Source organism: Bombina bombina, chromosome 9 (assembly GCF_027579735.1).
Source record: "Bombina bombina isolate aBomBom1 chromosome 9, aBomBom1.pri, whole genome shotgun sequence".
In the NCBI taxonomy this organism is placed as follows: domain Eukaryota; kingdom Metazoa; phylum Chordata; class Amphibia; order Anura; family Bombinatoridae; genus Bombina; species Bombina bombina.
In genome coordinates, this window is record NC_069507.1 from 248837786 (window position 1) to 248860200 (window position 22415).

The 22415-nt window shown below is 38.1% G+C and overlaps 1 protein-coding gene across 1 annotated transcript in view; it reads left to right on the forward strand.

The window, feature by feature from the left end:
- Window positions 1-22415, forward strand: part of SORCS3 (sortilin related VPS10 domain containing receptor 3) — a 1163020-nt gene that overhangs the window by 889088 nt on the left and 251517 nt on the right. The window contains exon 13 of the mRNA XM_053693001.1: window positions 2569-2660. Within this exon, the coding sequence (XP_053548976.1) occupies window positions 2569-2660 (92 nt within the window). The remainder of the gene's footprint in view (window positions 1-2568; window positions 2661-22415) is intronic.

Below are 22415 nucleotides of genomic sequence, written 5' to 3' on the forward strand. Positions count from 1 at the left end.
TCTGACGCATGTCAGTGTCATCATGATCTGTATAGCACTGCACATGGGGACTCATAAGAGATCTTTACATGCACAAAATCTCAAAGATTCCTTTAATATCTTTAAATAATTAGGAATTTATATTTTAGAACAGCTGACATTTTTTGCTACTCGAAGAGCTCAGTGAGAGGAATTTTTTTTATGGATCATATCTTTCTTTGTGATACAGACGGAGGATACCATTTTTAAAACATTTACAATTTACTTTAAATATCAAATTTTCTTTGTTCTGTTGCTGTATTTGTTGTTGAAAAGCCTACCTAGGTGTGCACTTGTCGTGAACTCTATATAGCAGTAAGCTTTGCTGCCATTTAGTCCTCTTGCACATGAATAATATTATTAAAAATATTCTTGCAAAACTGCTGCCAAAAGTATAAAGTATATTTAAAAAAGTAAACTGAGAACAAAGACACTTATGTATTTGCTGCCTGACACTCACTCTTACATTATTTCACTGAGCAACTGCACTATGTAAATATACAGAATATCTGATAAATACAACTGTGTTAAGTGTATACATTGTGCCACACTGGAGATTCTTACTTGTCCATTTATCTGTGACTGTTGAAAATTAAAGTTTTCTTTATTGATATTGAAACTGCATTGTCTTTTTCTCCTACAAATTAGTAACTTTAATGATGGCTGAGGAGAAAAAAGGGAAATGTGATGTATCCTTGGTCATGGGTTGTATGCAATACAGAAGATACCTGATGCTATAATGACAATATGATAGACAGGTTTTATAAAGACGATGACTGGTATATATATATATACACACACAGTATATATATCATATCTAGGAACATGGGTTAGTTATATGGGATTATGAGTAAAATATTATGATAATGAGATCTCATGTCATGGATTAGGTATTGAATATGACTAGTCTGGTAATATAGAAACTATGATGTATCTAGAAACAAGAGTTTCAGATAGATTACGAGTTTTGCAGCACAATCCCCATAGACGTTTATTATAGAAAGCTTCATGTATATTCCAGCAGTAGAATGTAGACGTGTGTTTGTTTTTCAGCAAATGTAAAAAAAAAAATTACATTTATTCAAAAATGTTAGAACAGTGAACAGTGTTTTTAGTGAAAACAAAATAATTGAATCCATGTAATAAACATACGTAGCAGATGTGTTTGTGCAGCTAACTGTTAATTCTTACCTTGGAAAAACCTTTAAAAATCTACACTATTTGCTAACAATCTAGCAATGTCCTTGTCAGTTGATTAATCCATGTGTCAGCTAATTAGCCCATAAGCTTCACTTTTCATCCTGGCCAATCCTGACCCTGCTTAAAAAATAAATAATAAAAGATATTTTTTGCTGCTGCCGGCTTATAGAACTTGCATTAGCTGTTGTCCAGTAGCTCCTCTGCTGCTTTGAAGAAATTATCCGTAGGAAACAGGTGTGTGGGTTTCATTAACATGCAAGTACCAAATTATTTCCCTAAATGAATATCAGACATCATTAAATGGTTTCTTTTTTCATGAAACAATGTGTAACTGAAACAAACTTTTTGCCTGTGCACGTGTCTAGTAGACTGTAGCTCATTTCAGTATTTGTTCTCGCACCCAGAGAGTTAGCTCACAATTAACCCATGCAGGAAAAGACCAATGCTTGAGTGAGTGGTTTTTAGACTTTAGAGGAACTAGTTTTCCTCAGAGAAGCAAGAAGAGTGAGGTAGTTTGATTAGTCACCCAACATTGTTCCCCCTCTCACTTCACCTGGCAGGCATGGGGTTAAACAGAAAATGAAAACCTGCAGCTAAATAACCTCAACAGCTTAGCATGTGTGTATATCATATTTACTTAAAGGGATAGTAAAGACAAAATACAAGCTAAATGGATTAGATAGAGCATGGAATTTTAAACAACTTTCCAATTTACTTCTGTTATCAGTTTTGCTTAGTTCTCTTGGTATTCTTTGTTAAAAACTAATCCTAGGTGAGCTCAGGAGTGTGCCGTATCACTTCAGAGTTTGCAACAATGTTTATAGCAATGTTATACAACTTGCAAACACTGCTGCTATAGACACGTGCAAGATCCTAAGCTCCTATCAGCTTACCTAGGTTTGCTGTTCAACAAAGGATATCAAGAGCACAAAGCAAAACAATGAAACTTTGTTTAAACCTAATGAAATGAGGGAGGGGAATTTTCAATGGAAAAAGACTTAATTCCAATTGAAAGTAAATGGAGAGACTGCAATCTATTGCAAATAGAAAATAGGAATAGATTCTGCTGCATAATTAAGCTACAGATAATTTTCAGTAAACCCAGCTAGACTGTGTGCACCTAATACGCTTATGCAATCAATAAGATGTCATTATGTGCTGTGTATAAAATGCTAGAAACACAATAACATACAGCGACCCTTCATTTGACAGATATGTCATGTCAGCAATTTGTAGAACGCTGTGCTGAGTTAATGGAACATAGAAGGACGATTACTTACTCGTTATGGTCGTTTTGTAATGAGATGTTTAGTATATATTGGAGTACTGATCCTCTCATCTTTCTGGCAGATATTTGAAGAAGAATACAACATTTGGTTCCTAGACTGGGGTGGGGCTCTCGTAGCCATGAAGCACACGTCGTTGCCCGTCCGCCACTTATGGTAAGATACGGTTTGTTTATGCTGTGACACTGAAACATCATTTTATGTGAGAAATTAAAGAGCATGTTTGTAATAGTCTGTTAGACAAAATATGTATACTTATTGTTACAAATCTATCTATCTATCTCTATCTATCTATCTATCTATCTATCTATCTATCTATCTATATATCATCTATCTATTTATCTATAAATCTCTCTCTATATCTATCTATTATCTATCTATCTATCTATCATCTATCTATCTATCGATCTATCTCTCTATTATCTATCTCTCTATCTATATATAATCTATCTATCTATCTATCTATCTCTCTGTCTATTATCTATGTATGCATGAATTTATCCTTCTATCTATCTATCTATCTATCTATCTATCTATCTATCTATCTATCTATCTATCGCTATCTATCTATCTATCTATCTATCTATCATCTATCTATTATCTATGTATGCATGAATCTATCCTTCTATCTATTATCTATCTATATCTATCAATCATCTATCTATCTATCTATCTATCTATTATCTATGTATGCATGAATCTATCCTTCTATCTATTATCTATCTATCTATCTATCTATCTATCTATCTATCTATCTATCTATCTATCTATCTTTTTTCTTTTAAAACGGGCAGAGTCCACAGCTGCATTCATTACTTTTGGGAAATACAGAACCTGGCCACCAGGAGGAGGCAAAAACACCCCAGTCAAAGGCTTAAATACCTCCCCCACTTCCCTCACCCCCCAGTCATTCTTTGCCTTTCATCACAGGAGGTTGGCAGAGAAGTGTCAGAAGTTTACGGAGTTGTCTCTTATGGAGGGTAGTACTCTTCGAAATGGGTCAGAGTTTTTTAAGTAGTCCTGTCAGCCTCTCAGTGAGAGCATGGATTAACGTTAGAGTCCAGAGATGCAGGGAGAGTCTTTCTGCGAAACCATCCCGACTCCTATTAACAGCTCCATAAGCAATCAGATTTGACAAGTTTTGCTGCCTGCTATCTTCACTCAAGTCCATGTCAGAAGCGACGCTACTATCTGTCAAACTTGAAGGACCGTTTTACTGTTCCACGGCATAGATTTCGGTAAGATTGTTTCATTTTACTTTCATTGTGGATGTAATGTAAATGATGAAAGTCAGGGTCTCAGTGGGACTCCTTTATCTTTATGGAATCAAGGGTTAATATCTCCTGAGGGGGGTTATTGAGCAGTGGGGGTCTTTAATCATGTTTGTTATGTGATTCTTTCTGCTTATGTGTAGAAATGTTGGGGCTCATGGCTATTACGGAAAGTACAATTTTTTAGAGCTACGCAGTTCTTGTGGACTGGTGTACTTTATTTGGCTAACATGTCGAGCTATGCAGGTCTTGTGGACTAGCGTGCTTTTCTTTGGCCTACATGTCGCACCTCATGACCGGGTGTGGTCACATTTTTATTCTCCATTTCTAAATCGTGACCGAGTGACGGTGGAGAGGACCTGTTTTTCTGCTTGTCTGGGTCATAGGAGGTGGTGAGGGCCACATCCATGGGGGAGGGGGGGGTGAGGTGCCAGTTTTTTATGTCCAAATTTGTCTGGTCAAGTTATGGAGGATTCTGACTCAGATTCTGTCTCTTGCTTATATTGTATGGAGGCCTGTGTAATCCAGTCCAATCATGCTCCATATGCCGTAATAGAGTGCTCTTTTCTCCCTCTGGAGAGAGATTGGAGACTGCTGAGCCGTCCGCCTCTGAGGATTCTGTGTCCCGTGAGGCACGTCCCCTGGAATTTTCTGTTCCTATGCAAGCAGTTGTCATGAATTTTGTTACCCCTTCTCCAGAAGGAGGTTTCTCCAGGGGTTGCTACTCATTTGCGCATGGCCATATTAGTGGCGCTGACGCATTTACAGCTTCTTGAGGGCCACCAGCCAAAAGCTTATCTGTGTCTTTTTTTCTGATGTGTTCTTTCTCTGGGGGAGCGGTTCCCTCTGAGGTTTCAGGGGGACAGCCGGCTGGATCTGAGCCTTCAGATGCCCTGCTGGAGATGAGTTTTGCCTTTCGAGTACTGGAGGTTTGGGAGGATTTTATTCTTCATTTCCCTCCGAATCCTCAGTCTTCTGATTCTGATGGCGAACATTGCTAGACGAGGGGAGGGATGTGAATCCTACTCTTGATTGTCTTTTGTTTGTGTATCTAATCCCAGTTCTGAGCTCTTGAGGAATCAGGTCTCTGACAGGCTGACCCTGTTTGTGTTTCTATTTCTTTGGCGTTCCGCCTGCGGGTGCTGCCTATTTTATTTTGATCTGATTAGGATATGTTTCTTTTATTTCCAGAGCTCTAGACTGTTATAATCTTCCTTTTGGAAATTCTTATCTTCTCTGGGATTTGGATACTAGCAATTTTATGGTCGCAATGGTTGTTGCTTCCAGCGGAAGTCACAAAAAAAAAAAAAAAATGTTAAGACAATGTTTAAGCCTTAGAGCCTATTTGTCTGTCATGTGTCTGTTTGTTTAGTCTAGCCCTGCTAGGGGTTGCAACTTTCAGTTAAGCTCTTGAACAGTTCATTTTACCCTTGTCTGCAGGTTAGTCCTGGTTGGATACTAGTTCACTCTGTTCTTTTGAGGTTTATATCAGACATGTTGTATCCTTGTCAACAGGCTGGTCCTATTTGGGTACTAAGTTTACTTACTTCTTGTTTTTCTTGTATTTACAAGTTATAGGAGGTCCTTTTTTCCTAGATATCAGGCTGGTCCTAGGTTGTTTCATTTTGAAGGGCCGTGCGACGTTGGCTCGTACTCTATCCTAAATGTTTTGTCCCTGCATAGTTTGCATGGCTAGCTGGGTTTACGAATCTTGCTGTGGCAGTGTATTTGTAGTTCCTGAGGTCCTTTGGACAGAAGCTGGAGTCCTCTCTTCTGGGGGGGATCAGATGGCTGCTTGGAGATCTCCAGTACCTGGTGAGGGGGAATTGTTCCCCTCTATTGGTACTCCTTTGTGGATAGAATTATCCTATTGTACGATCTCCTACATTTATTTTCTTGCAGTATCCTCCTTTTGATCCTTATATTTGGGATGACTATTCATTTGTTAATTCCTTGTGCTATTGTTTTTCCGGGGATGATCCAGTTTGGATCTTTAGAGACTGTCATATTTCTTAATCAGGGATTAAGTTCCAAGGTTGGAATTCTGTTCTCTTTTAGCTCCTTCTTTTGTCTTAAGACTTTGAGGGTATTATTCCTAGAAGCCCTTTGGGGCTGAGTGACCTGTCACTGGGATACATCTTGAGAGATCAGAGATCAAGACCCCATGGGGTTTGGCAGTGATTGCATCAATACTGGTGCAATTTTCATTCTAGAAGAAGTATCTTGTGGTTGTTCCACAAATGTTTTGGCCTTTGATCCGGCTCCTGGTTTTTGGTGTCAGGATTTTTAACCTAGTTCTTGTCTTTGACTTGGCATTTGGTTAGTCTGTTCCCAGATTTTAAGTCTTGGATATGTCCGGCATCCAGTAGCAGGTTTGGTTTCCCAGGCCTGGGGAACTCTCCTTATCCTACTGGGGTGGTTCCTTTCTCTCTTCTGGAGAGATGGAAGTTTTTTCCTTGAAATTTATTTTCTAGAATATTCCTAGATTTCTTAGTTTTCCTTCTATTTTAATGGATCCGGTCTACTGCGCCTACCCAGTTGGCTCCTCCTGAAGTAGTTTTTTTTTCATCTGTCTCTAGGAGTTCAGTGGGTCGTGGTTTCTCTTGTTGCAGTGTACCTTCCCTTCGGGTTTCTGAGGGGTCACGAGGATAGGTATCCTGGATCCTGAGTTAGTCTCTGGGTGTGGGTGCCTTCTTATGGTTTCTTTTCCTTGAGAACTAGTGGTTGGAGATTCATTAGTGATCTCTGGGCTTTATCGATGCTGGGATTTTTTAATCTCTCTGGTCCTTAGGACATTGCCAGTCGCTTCAGTGTTAGGATTGTTGGATCGGAGTAGGGGTCAGGTATTCTGACTGCTCTGTTTGGGCATCAACCATGTATCTTGTCTCCTGCAGGACCCTTACTTAAATTGGGAGGCCTTGTAGTTGGTTCTTCCTTATTGGTCAGGGGTTGTCCTTCCTTACCCCGTCTTCTAGTAGGGGAGGAGTTGGTCCGCCCTGTTTTCTGAGTTTATTCTCTTGTCCTTTCCAGGGATGTCCTGGTGCACGTTTGCTAACTATTCAGTTGGCTAATTACCATGTTTTGACGTTTAGTCGGACTGCCTACCGATGGAAGCCTGTGGCTTTTGTTTGTGGCATTAACGGATGTTACTATTCTGTTCTTTTCTGCTCCTGGGGTTTTTATGACCTAACGGTGTTCAGTTTCTCTGTGCTATTTAGCTGTCTTTGGTAAGATAGTCTTTTTCTACCTTTTGTCCTTTTGTGCCTTCTGGGACTCTGGTCAGGTTAAGGCTTTCCTTTGTTTTCTTTCGGATCCATGTATTGCTCTCCTCCGTCGGTAGAGTATTTTATACAGGACCTTGTCCTCTTGCAGCCTGGTAGCCGCTTTTTTCGAGTTGTGCTAGAGGCATCTTTCTCTGTTTTGTCCTTGAATCTTCTTAGAGGCGTTTGTGCTCAGTGGAGTCCTGCCTTTAGAGTGATCTCTAACTGGGATTGTTATGGTTCTAATTGATGGGCAGTTACCTTGTCCTCTTTCCATATTTTTGTTCTCCTGCCTCTTTTGAAGTAGTTTTTTATCGGGAGTCCGGGTTGCGTCAGGCTGTGGTGCCATCAGAATGGGCCGCATTTTTGTTCCCGCCCATTTGCATTCAATGTCCTCTATAAGCTTGGGTATTGATTTCCCAAAAGTAATGAATGCAGCTGTGGACTCTCCCCATTTGATAAGAAAAACTTAAATTATGCTTACCAGATAATTTCTTCTGATGAGGAGAGTCCACAGCTCCCCCCCCAGTGTTTTTTTCATGGGGCGGCCTTAATTTTTGTTGTTCTTCTGGCACATTTTTTTCACCCTGATATTTCTATTATCTATCTATTTATTATCTATGTATGCATGAATCTATCCTTCTATCTATTATCTATCTATCTATCCATCTATCATCTATGTATCATCTATCTATATCAATTATCTATGTATGTATCTATCTATCCATCTATCTATCTATCTATCTATCTATCTATCCATCTATTAATCTATTTATCATCTATCTATCTATTTATCTATCTATCATCTATTTATTTATCTATCTATCATCTATATATCATCTATCTATTTATCTATTTACCTATCTATCTATCTATCTATCTATCTATTTATCTATCTATCTATATATCTATAAGCTGTCTGTCTATCTATCTATCTATCTATCTATCTATATATTATCTATATATTATATATCTATTAATAGTTTGTATATGTATACATATGTATACTTATTGTTACATATATCCCTATCTATCTATCTATCTATCTATCTATCTATCTGTCTATCTATTATCTGTCTGTCTATCTATATCTACTTATCTATATCTATCTATCTATCTCTATAATTTATATATCATCTACCTATCTATCTACCTATCTATCATCTATCTATTTATCTATCATATATATATATATATATATATATCTATCTATCATCTATCTATCTATCTATCTATCTATCTATCTATCTATCTATCTACCTATTTACCTGTATGTTTATCTATCTACCTACCTATCTAACTATTTACCTATATATTTATCTATCTACTATTTATCTATCATCTGCCTATCTATCTATCTATCTATCTATCTATCTAATCTCAAATTCCTGAAATTTCTAGAGATTTGGCAGACTCTGTTGTGGTTTGTAAATGTTCCAGTGAGTGAAAAACAGTTATAAAGTTGTATTAAGTTCTGGATACAAACCAGTAGCTTAGGGCTAGAATATTATTCATGACACTTAGCTTGGCATTGATACAGGGCTGGCATTAGTTAGGCTTCTTAGGTGTAAATTAGATTTCTATCTGGCTATAAGAGTGTACTGTTTACACTTGACTTTTGAGTACTTCATTCTGTTTGTTTGGTTATTTGTTTATAGCAAGCAGCTTTACGAGGAATGGGGATGTGCACAGAATGGGAATGTGTGTTTCCTCCTACACTTAGATAGCTTTGCTTGTGTTTAGATGGCATGTTCCTCCATCTATCACCTCTTTCATTAGGAAAATGTCCTTTGTGTTCTTGATAGACACACACAAACACACATGCAGTCAAATAAACACACACACACATACACATGCACTTACATACACACACAGACACACACAGTCACACACATGCAGTCAAATAAACACACACACACATACACATGCACTTACATACACACACAGTCACACACAAACACACATGCAGTCAAATAAACACACACACACATACACATGCACTTACATACACACACAGACACACACAAACACACATGCAGTCAAATAAACACACACACACATACACATGCACTTACATACACACACAGTCACACACACAAACACACATGCAGTCAAATAAACACACACACACATACACATGCACTTACATACACACACAGTCACACACACAAACACACATGCAGTCAAATAAACACACACACACATGCATAAAAGTGTATCAGGTGTGTTAAAGGCGCCAAAACAATCCAAGGTACCAAATACTATCTAAAATGTGAATCGCATTTGCTACAAAGTGCAAAATAATCACGAACATATGAGAAATGAGTATACCGGGATACTCTCTCTAACAATATACCCAAAATGTTAAACACATAGATAAAATGTGTTGCAAAAACGTAAGATAAAAAATATATAATTATATAATTAGGTGCAATAAAAATATTGATATAGCAAATAGGGTGGTAAGAATCAAACCATAAACTTGATCCCAATGGGCATAAACAGAAAGTCTTGTAGCAATCCGTAAAAAAGAGAAGAAAGTCTCTGTTAGAGTCTCCAATCAATGTGGATATGCGGCTGCTGGGCTTCTTCCAATGCTGTTAGACAAACACGCAGAGATCTGTAGATAGTGGAAAAGAAAAGAAGAAGGCGCCACAATAGTACACAATGAGGATGAGACACTCACGCACAAGAATGGTGCACACTTACAAGATCCAAAGCACTTGAGAAGTGCCACAGGTACGATCTGAACTATTAAAGCTGTTCAGCAAGCGTTCCTCTCGCAAAGGCTGCACTGCTAGTATCACTGTTGTCCTCAGGAGTAACTGTCAGTTACACATATACACATTCACACAAACACACATGCACTCACATACACACACACACACAAATACACATGCACTCACATATACAAACACACACACACACCAAATGCCTGAATACACATATACACATTCACACAAACACACATGCACTCACATATATCCTCACACAACAAATGCCTGCATACACACATACACACTTATAAAAACACACGTGCACTCACATATATCCTCACACAACAAATGCCTGCATACACACATACACACTTATAAAAACACACATGCACTCACATATATCCTCACACAACAAATGCCTGCATACACACATACACACTTATAAAAACACACATGCACTCACATATATCCTCACACAACAAATGCCTGCATACACACATACACACTTATAAAAACACACATGCACTCACATATATCCTCACACAACAAATGCCTGCATACACACATACACACTTATAAAAACACAAATGCACTCATATATATACACACACACAACTAATGCCTGCATACACATATACACACACACACAACAAATACCTGCATACACATGTAAACACTCACACAACAAATGCCTGCATACACACATACACACTTATAAAAACACAAATGCACTCACATATATCCTCACACAACAAATGCCTGCATACACACATACACACTTATAAAAACACACATGCACTCACATATATCCTCACACAACAAATGCCTGCATACACACATACACACTTATAAAAACACACATGCACTCACATATATCCTCACACAACAAATGCCTGCATACACACATACACACTTATAAAAACACACATGCACTCACATATATCCTCACACAACAAATGCCTGCATACACACATACACACTTATAAAAACACACATGCACTCACATATATCCTCACACAACAAATGCCTGCATACACACATACACACTTATAAAAACACAAATGCACTCATATATATACACACACACAACTAATGCCTGCATACACATATACACACACACACAACAAATACCTGCATACACATGTAAACACTCACACAACAAATGCCTGCATACACACATACACACTTATAAAAACACAAATGCACTCACATATATACACACACACAACAAATGCCTGCATACACACATACACACTTATAAAAACACAAATGCACTCACATATATACACACACACAACAAATGCCTGCATACACACATACACACTTATAAAAACACAAATGCACTCATATATATACACACACACAACTAATGCCTGCATACACATATACACACACACACAACAAATACCTGCATACACATGTAAACACTCACACAACAAATACCTACATACACATATTCACACTCACACAAACACACATGCATTCACATAAACACACACACACAACAAATGTCTGCATACATAGACACATGCACAGACACATGTACATACACAGACAGATGCGCATACAGATGCACATACACAGACACACTTACATACGCAGACACACTTACATACGCAGACACATGTACATACACAGACACATGCACATGCACAGACACATGCACAGACACATGTACATACACAGACAGATGCACATACAGATGCACATACACAGACACACTTACATACGCAGACACACTTACATACGCAGACACATGTACATACACAGACACATGCACATGCACAGACACAGACACAAGCACAGACACATGTACATACACAGACACATGCGCATACACAGACACACTTACATACACAGACACACTTACATACACAGACACATGCACATTCACAGACACACATACACAGAAACACTTACATACACAGACACATGCACATTCACAGACACACTTACATACACAGAAACACTTACATACTCAGACACATGTACATACACAGACACATGCACATACACAGACACACGTACCTACAGAGACACATGTACATACACAGACACATGCACATATACAGACACATGTACATACACAAATACATGTATACACAAACACGCGTACATATACAGACACATGCGCATACACAGACAAATGTGCATACACAGATACATGCACATACACAGACACATGTACATACACAGACACATGCACAGAAACATGCTCATACACAGACACATGCACATACACAGACACATGTACATACACAGACACATGCACATACACAGACACATGTACATACACAGACACATGCACATACACATGCAGAGACACATGTACATACACAGACACATGTACATACACATACACACTTACATACACAGACACATGCACAGACACACGTGACATGCCTACAAAGACACATGTACATACACAGACACATGTGCATACATAGACACATTTACATACACAGACCCATGCACATACAGACACATTCACATACACAGACACATGTACATACACAGACAAATGTACATACACAGACACACGTACATACACAGACACATGCACATACACAGACACATGTACATACACAAACACATGTACATACACAAACACACATATATACACATGCACATACACATGTACATACACAGACACATGTACATACACATCCACATGCAAATACACAGGTGTGTGCGCATGCACAGACACATGTACATACACAAACACATGTACATACACAAACACACGTACATACACATGCACATACACATGTACATACACAGACACATGTACATAGACAGACACATGCAAATACACAGGTGTGTGCGCATACACAGACACATGTACATACACAGTCACATGTATATATTCAAACACATGCACATACACAGACACACTTACATACACAGACACATGTACATACACAGCCACACTTACATACATAGACACATGTACATACACAGACACACTTACATACACAGACACACTTACATACACAGACACATGTACATACACAGACACATGCGTATACACAGACACATGTACATACAGAAACACATGTACATACACAGACACATGCACACACACAGACACATGCGCATACACAGACAAATGTACATACACAGACACATGCACATACACAAGCATAGACACATGCGCAGACACATGTACATACACAGACACATACACAGACACATGCGCATACACAGACACATGCGCATACACAGACACATGTACATACACAGACACATGTGCATACATAGACACATGTACATACACAGACACATGCACATACACAGACACATGTACATACACAGACACATGCACAGACACATGTACATACACACTTACATACACAGACACATGCACAGACACACGTGACATGCCTACACAGACACATGTACATACACAGACACATGCGCATACACAGACACATGTACATGCACAGACCCATGCACATGCACAGACCCATGAACATACACAGACACATGTACATACACAGACACATGTACATACACAGACACATGTATATACACAGACACATGTACAAACACAGACACATGCAAATACGCAGGCGTGTGCGCATGCACAGACACATGTACATACACAGACACATGTACATACACAGACATATGCGCATACACAGACACATGTACATACACAGACACATGTACATACACAGACACATGCAAATACACAGGTGTGTGCGCATGCACAGACACATGTACATACACATGTACATACACAGACATATGCGCATACACAGACACATGTGCATACACAGACACATGCCCATACACAGACACATGCCCATACACAGACACATGCCCATACACAGACACATGTACATACACAGACACATGCGCATACACAGACACATGTACATACAGAAACACATGTACATACACAGACACATGCACACACAGAGACACATATACATACACAGATACATACACATACACAGACACATGTACATACACATACACATGCACATATACAGACACATGCACATACACAGACATATGCACATAAACAGACATATGCACATACACAGACAAATGTACATACACAGACACATGCGCATAAACAGACACATGTACATACACAGACACACACATGCACATACACAGACACATGCGCATACACAGACACATGCGCATACACAGACACATGTGCATACATAGACACATGTGCATACACAGACACATACACAGACACATGCACATACACAGACACATGCACATACACAGACACATGTACATACACAGACACATGCGCATGCACAGACACACGTACATACACAGACACATATATACATACACAGACACATGTGACGTGCCTACACAGACATATGTACATACACAGACACATGCGCATACACAGACACATGCACATACACAGACACATGCGCATACACAGACACATGCACATACACAGACACATGTACATACACAGACACATGCGTATACACAGACACCCGTACATACACAGACACATATATACATACACAGACACATGTGACGTGCCTACACAGGCATATGTACATACACAGACACATGCGCATACACAGACACACGCACATACAGAGAGACAGACACATGGGCATACACAGACAAATGCAAATACAGAGAGACAGACACATGCACATACAGACACATGCGCTTACAAAACAATGTGTGTGTTTGTGTATACATGTATTTGTGTATGTACATGTATATGTGTCTGTGTATGTACATGTGTTTGTGTATGTACATGTGTATGTGTCTGTGTATGTACGTGTGTATGTACATGTGTATGTGTCTGTGTATGTACGTGTGTTTGTGTATGTATATGTGTCTGTGTATGTACGTGTGTTAGTGCATTTACATGTGTATGTGTCTGTGTATGTGCATGTGTCTCTGTATGCACGTGTGTCTGTGTAATGTGTAAACACAATCAACAAGATTACGAGTTTTGCTTTAACAGGGGTGAATTGCTAACGAGCATTTTTTTTTCAACGCTCCCTCAAGACAATGCTGGTATTACAGTTTTTTTAAACACGGCGTTAGCCGCAAAAAAGGTGAGCATAGAGCAAAATTTAGCTCGCCTCAATACCAGCGTTGTTTACGGTAGCGGTGAGCTGGAAAAACTTGCTTGTGCACAATTTCCCTATAGGAAACAATTGGTCAGATTCAGCTGAAAAAACCTAACACCTGCAAAAAAGCAGCGTTCAGCTTCTAACGCAGCCCTATTGATTCCTATGGGGAAATACAATTTATGTCTACACCTAACACCCTAACATGAACCCTGAGTCTAAACACCTCTAATCTTACACTTATTAACCCCTAATCCGCCGCCCCCGACATCGCTGACACCTGCATTATCCCTATAAACCCCTAATCTGCTGCCCCCAACATCGCTGACACCTACATTTTATTTATTTACCCCTAATCTGCCCCCCCCAATGTCGCCGCAACCTACCTACATTTATTAACCCTTAATCTGCCGCCCCATCATCGCCACTACTATATTAAATTTATTAACCCCTAAACCTAAGTCTAAACCTAAGTCTAACACCCCCTCTAACTTAAATATAATTTAAATAAAACAAAATAAAATTACTACAATTAAATAAATTAATCCTATTTAAAACTAAATACTTACCTATAAAATAAAATCCTAAACTAGCTACAATATAACTAATAGTTACATTTGTATCTATCTTAGGGTTTATTTTTATTTTACAGGCAACTTTGTGTTTATTTTAACTAGGTACAATAGTTATTAAATAGTTATTAACTATTTAATAACTACCTAGTTAAAATAAGTACAAATTTACCTGTAAAATAAATCCTAACCTAAGTTACAATTACACCTATCATTAAATAAATTACCTAAACTAACTGCAATTAAATACAAGTAAATTAAATAAACTAAAGTACCAAAAAAAACTTAATTACAGAAAATAAAAAAAATATTACAATTTATTGAAACTAATTACACCTACTCAAATCCCCCTAACAAAATAAAAAAGCCCCCCCCCCCAAAATAATAAAATTCCCTACCCTACACTAAATTACAAATAGCCCTTAAAAGGGCTTTTTGCGGGGCATTGCCCCAAAGTAATCAGCTCTTTTACCTGAAAAAAAAAATACAATACCCCCCACATTAAAACCCACCACCCACACACCCAACCCTACTCTAAAACCCACCCAATCCCCCCTTAATAAAACCTAACACTACCCCCTTGAAGATCACCCTACCTTGAGCCGTCTTCACCCAGCCAGACACAAGTGGTCCTCCAGAGGGGCAGAAGGCTTCATCCAGGTGGCATCTTCTATCTTCATCCATCCGAAGTGGAGCGGGTCCATCTTGAAGCCAGCCGACGCGGAGCATCCTCTTCTTCTGACATCTCCCGACGAATGAAGGTTCCTTTAAATGACATCATCCAAGATGGCGTCCCTTGAATTCCGATTGGCTGATAGGATTCTATCAGCCAATCGGAATTAAGGTAGGGAAAATCCTATTGGCTGATGCAATCAGCCAATAGAATTGAGCTTGCATTCTATTGGCTGATTGGAACAGCCAATAGAATGCGAGCTCAATCCTATTGGCTGATTGGATCAGCCAATAGGATTGAACTTCAATCCTATTGGCTGATCCAATCAGCCAATAGGATTTTTCCTACCTTAATTCCAATTGGCTGATAGAATCCTATCAGGATGGATGAAGATAGAAGATGCCGCCTGGATGAAGCCTTCTGCCCGTTTGGAGGTCCTCTTCTGCCCGGATCGGATGAAGATTCTGCCCCTCTGGAGGAACACTTATGCCCGGCTGGGTGAAGACGGCTCAAGGTAGGGTGATCTTCAAGGGGGTAGTGTTAGGTTTTATTAAGGGAGGATTGGGTGGGTTTTAGAGTAGGGTTGGGTGTGTGGGTGGTGGGTTTTAATGTGGGGGGTATTGTATTTTTTTTTTTCAGGTAAAAGAGCTGATTACTTTGGGGCAATGCCCCGCAAAAAGCCCTTTTAAGAGCTATTTGTATTTTAGTGTAGGGTAGGGAATTTTGTGGGGCTTTTTTAATTTTTTAGGGGGATTAGAGTAGGTGTAATTAGTTTAAATAAATAGTAATTATTTTTTTATTTTCTGTAATTGAGTGTTTTTTTTTTGTACTTTATTTAATTTCATTGTAGTTAATTGTAGTTAGTTTATGTAATTAATTTAATGATAGTGTAGTGTTAGGTGTAATTGTAACTTAGGTTAGGATTTATTTTACAGGTAAATTTGTAAATTTGTACTTATTTTAATTAGGTAGTTATTAAATAGTTAATAACTATTTAATAACTATTGTACCTAGTTGTACCTAGTTAAAATAAATACAAAGTTGCCTGTAAAATAAATATAAACCCTAAGCTAGATACAAATGTAACTATTAGTTATATTGTAGCTAGCTTAGGGTTTATGTTATAGGTAAGTATTTACTTTTAAATAGGATTAATTTATTTTATTGTAGTAATTTTATTTCGTTTTATTTAAATTATATTTAAGTTAGGGGGGTGTTAGGGTTAGGGTTAGACTTAGGTTTAGGGGTTAATAAATTTAATATAGTTGCAGCGACATTGGGGTCGGCAGATTAGGGGTTAATAAATGTAGGTAGGTGTTGGCGATGTTAGGGACGTGCAGATTAGAGGTTAATAAAATTTAACTAGTGTTTGTGAGGCGGGAGTGCGGCGGTTTAGGGGTTAATATATTTATTAAAGTGACGGCGATGTCCGGTCAGCAGATTAGGGGTTAAAAACTTTATTAAAGTGTTTCCGATGTGGGGGGGCTCGGTTTAGGTGTTAATAGGTAGTTTATGGTTGTTAGTGTACTTTTTAGCACTTTAGTTAAGAGCTTTATGTTCCGGCGTTAGCCCATAAAACTCTTAACTACTGACTTTTAAATGTGGTAGGAGTCTTGACAGGAGAGGGTCTACCGCTCCCTTCTTCCAAGACTCGTAATACCGGCATTAGGCAAGTCCCATTAAAAAGATAGGATACGCAATTTTCGTAAGGGGATTTGCGGTAAGCTCGAGTCGCGGAAGAAAAGTGAGCGGTACACCTGTACCTGCCAGACTTGTAATACCAGCGGGCGTTAAAAAGCAGCGTTGGGACCTTTGAACGCTGCTTTTTAAGGCTAACGCAAGACTCGTAATTTAGCCAATTAAAACAGTTGTTTTCTTTCATCCACGTTGGATTATAAGAAGAAGATCATTTCAGTTTAGGTATCCTTCCTGGGCCTTTAATAAGCCTCAACATTGCAATTATTTGATTTCATATAGCCAAAGGGGTCATTACAATGTTTATATAGCAAACAGAACATTTATTTTTATTTTTATTTTTTTAGCTTTTTGTATAGAAGAAAAAAAGTTGTTTGCTTGTTTTTTTTTGTGTAACTAGTATTAACTTTTTTTGTAGTCATAGTCAATTTGTACATTAAAAAAAAAAAAAATTGTTAGATAGTGTTATTGTGAGTGTAACTGTAGTTTGTAATGTATCTTTGATGTTTTTTGTGCCACTTTTTGTTTTGCAAAACAGTTAACCAGAGCTCTAAGGACGCAGTAATTATTTGAGTGTAAATCGCTGCGATAAACCCCTTTTTGCTTGCTTGTAACTGTTAGAGCACCTTTCATAATCTGGCCCTTAAAGAATAAAAAAACAAACAAATGATGGCACAGCAAAAAATTGTTATTTTATTAATGCAGCTAAAACCTTCTATAGGCATGAAAGGTTTCAAAAGTTCAGATTTAGACTTCAAAATCTATATCAGCAATTTAATTATCATTTTATTGACTGTTTCACCCAAAAATTATGTTAAATTCATTTTTTGTTGTTGCCAGTACTGATGTATTTTTTAGTGCTACTGCTGACTTGTAGCACTATCTACTAAACCTATATTTATATATTTGCGTTCTTTTTTTAAGATGTACAAATTATGCAACAAGTAATAAGATATTAAAATATATTTGTATTATAAATATAAAAAGTATAGTCACTTATGGGCCAGATTACAAGTTTAACGCTAAATATCGCTTTCTTGAAACTGATATTAGCGCTCCACTTAGTAATACCAGTGCACACTAATCTGCACTGGTATTACAAGTTCACAGCAATGCGAACATGAGCTTGCATTCGCATTGCTGGGAAGCATTGAGCTCATGAGAGCGCGCTTCCATAGGCTCCTATAGGAACCTCATTCTGAGGCCATCAGAGACAGCATCAGAACTTCAGCGCAGCGGGTAAGTAGTGCAGTGATGGCAGTAATATTAAATATATTTTATATGATTATATACATACTGTATATATATTTATGTGTTAATATGTGTATGTATATATATATATATATATATATATATATAACTATATTTTATATGATTATATACATACTGTATATATATTTATGTGTTAATATGTGTATGTATATATATATATCTATATAACTATATTTTATATGATTATATACATACTGTATATCTATTTATGTGTTAATATGTGTATGTATATATATATATCTATATAACTATATTTTATATGATTATATACATACTGTATACATATTTATGTGTTAATATGTGTATGAATATATATATATATATATATATATATATATATATCTATATAACTATATTTTATATGATTATATACATACTGTATATATATTTATGTGTTAATATGTGTATGTATATATATATCTATATAACTATATTTTATATGATTATATACATACTGTATATCTATTTATGTGTTAATATGTGTATGTATATATATATATCTATATAACTACATTTTATATGATTATATACATACTGTATATCTATTTATGTGTTAATATGTGTATGTATATATATATATATCTATATAAATATATTTCTCTTGTTAAGTGTATTCAGTCCACGGGTCATCCATTACTTATGGAATATATTCTCTTCCCAACAGGAAATTGCAAGAGGATCACCCAAGCAGAGCTGCTACATAGCTCCTCCCCTCACATGTCATATTCAGTCATTCTCTTGCAACTTAATAGATAGGACGTTGTGAGAGTTCTGTGGTGTTTTTATACTTAGTTTATTTCTTCAATCAAAAGTTTGTTATTTTAAAATAACACCGGAGTGTGTTGTTTATTCTCAGGCAGTATTTGGAAGAAGAATCTGCCTGCGTTTTCTATGATCTTAGCGGCAGTAACTAATATCCACTGGCTGTTCTCGCATATTCTGAGGAGTGAGGTAACTTTCAGAAAGGGAATAGCGTGCGGGGAACCCTGCAAACAAGGTATGTGCAGTAAATTATTTTTCTAAGGAATGGAATTGACTAAGAAAATACTGCTGATACCGATGTAATGTAAGTAAAAGCCTTTAATACAGTGAGAGCGACTGTTAGCAGGCTGGTTTAAATATATACAGTAAAGTAATTTTCTAAGGAATGGAATTTGACTGAGAAAATGCTATTAATACTGAAGTGATGTTATAAGCCTTAAATGCAGTAGGAAGACTGGTATCAGGCTTATCAATAAGGGACTTCAAAAGTCATTTTGAGGGAGGTAATCAGTCACAGCAGACCTGTGACAGTGTTTTTTTGACTGTATTAAAAAACGTTTTTTTGCTTATAAAAACCGTTTGGGTTTTAAGGGGTTAATCATCCATTTGCAAGTGGGTGCAATGCTCTGCCAACTTAATACATTTACTGTGAAAATTTGTTTGCTATAACTGATTTGGTTCATTGTTATTTCAACTGTGACAGTTTTCTGTGCTTCTTAAAGGCACAGTAGCGTTTTTCTTTATTACTTGTAAAATTATTTACAGTGTTTTCCAAGTCTGCTAGTCTTATTGCTAGTCTGTTTAAACATGTCTGACACAGATGAATCTGTTTGTTCACTATGTTTAAAGGCCACTGTGGAGCCCCACAGAAACATGTATACTAAATGTATTGATTTCACTTTAAATAATAAAGGTCAGTCTTTATCTATAAAGGGATTATCACCAGACAACGAGGGGGAAGTTATGCCAACTAACTCTCCTCACGTGTCAGTACCTTCGCCTCCCGCTCAGGAGGCGCGTGATATTGTGGCGCCAAGTGCATCAGGGACGGCCATACAAATCACCTTACAAGACATGGCTAATATTATGAATAATACCCTGACAGAAGTATTATCTAAATTGCCAGAATTAAGAGGCAAGCGCGATTGCTCTGGAGTAAGAATAGAGCGCGCTGGTGCTACAAGAGCCATGTCCGATACTGCGTCACAGTTTGCAGAACATGAGGACGGAGAGCTTCATTCTGTAGGTGACGGATCTGATCCAGGGAAACCGGATTCAGAGATCTCTAATTTTAAATTTAAGCTTGAGAACCTCCGTGTATTGCTAGGGGAGGTTTTAGCGGCTCTGAATGACTGTAACACAGTTGCGATTCCAGAGAAATTATGTAGGCTGGATAGATACTATGCAGTACCGGTGTGTACCGACGTTTTTCCTATACCTAAAAGGCTTACAGAAATTATTAGCAAGGAGTGGGATAGACCTGGTGTGCCCTTTTCCCCACCTCCTATATTTAGAAAAATGTTTCCAATAGACGCCACTACACGGGACTTATGGCAGACGGTCCCTAAGGTGGAGGGAGCAGTTTCTACTTTAGCTAAGCGTACCACTATCCCGGTGGAAGATAGTTGTGCTTTTTCGGATCCAATGGATAAAAAATTGGAGGGTTACCTTAAGAAAATGTTTGTTCAACAAGGTTTTATCTTACAGCCCCTTGCATGCATTGCGCCTGTCACTGCTGCTGCGGCATTTTGGTTTGAGTCTCTAGAAGAGGCCATTCACTCAGCTCCATTGGATGAAATTATGGACAAGCTTAAAGCACTTAAGCTAGCTAATGCATTTGTTTCTGATGCCATTGTACATCTAACTAAACTAACGGCTAAGAATTCCGGTTTTGCCATTCAAGCGCGCTGAGCGTTATGGCTTAAATCCTGGTCAGCTGATGTGACTTCTAAATCTAAATTACTTAATATTCCTTTCAAGGGGCAAACCTTATTCGGGCCCGGCTTGAAAGAAATTATCGCTGACATTACGGGAGGTAAGGGTCATACCCTTCCTCAGGACAAGGCCAAATCAAAGGCCAAACAGTCTAATTTTCGTGCCTTTCGAAACTTCAAGGCAGGAGCAACGTCAACTTCCTCCGCCCCAAAACAGGAAGGAACCGTTGCTCGTTACAGACAGGCCTGGAAAACTAACCAGTCCTGGAACAAGGGCAAGCAGGCCAGAAAACCTGCTACTGCCCCTAAGACAGCATGAAGGGATGGCCCCCTATCCGGAAACGGATCTAGTGGGGGGCAGACTTTCTCTCTTTGCCCAGGCGTGGGCAAGAGATGTCCAGGATCCCTGGGCGTTGGAGATCATATCTCAGGGATATCTTCTGGACTTCAAGGCTTCTCCTCCTCTAGGGAGATTTCATCTTTCAAGGTTATCAGAAAACCAAATAAAGAAAGAGGCATTCCTATGTTGCGTACAAGACCTCCTAGTAATGGGAGGGATCCACCCAGTTCCGCGGACGGAACAAGGACAGGGATTTTATTCAAATCTGTTCGTGGTTCCCAAGAAAGAGGGTACCTTCAGGCCAATTTTGGACCTAAAGATTTTAAACAAATTCCTAAGAGTT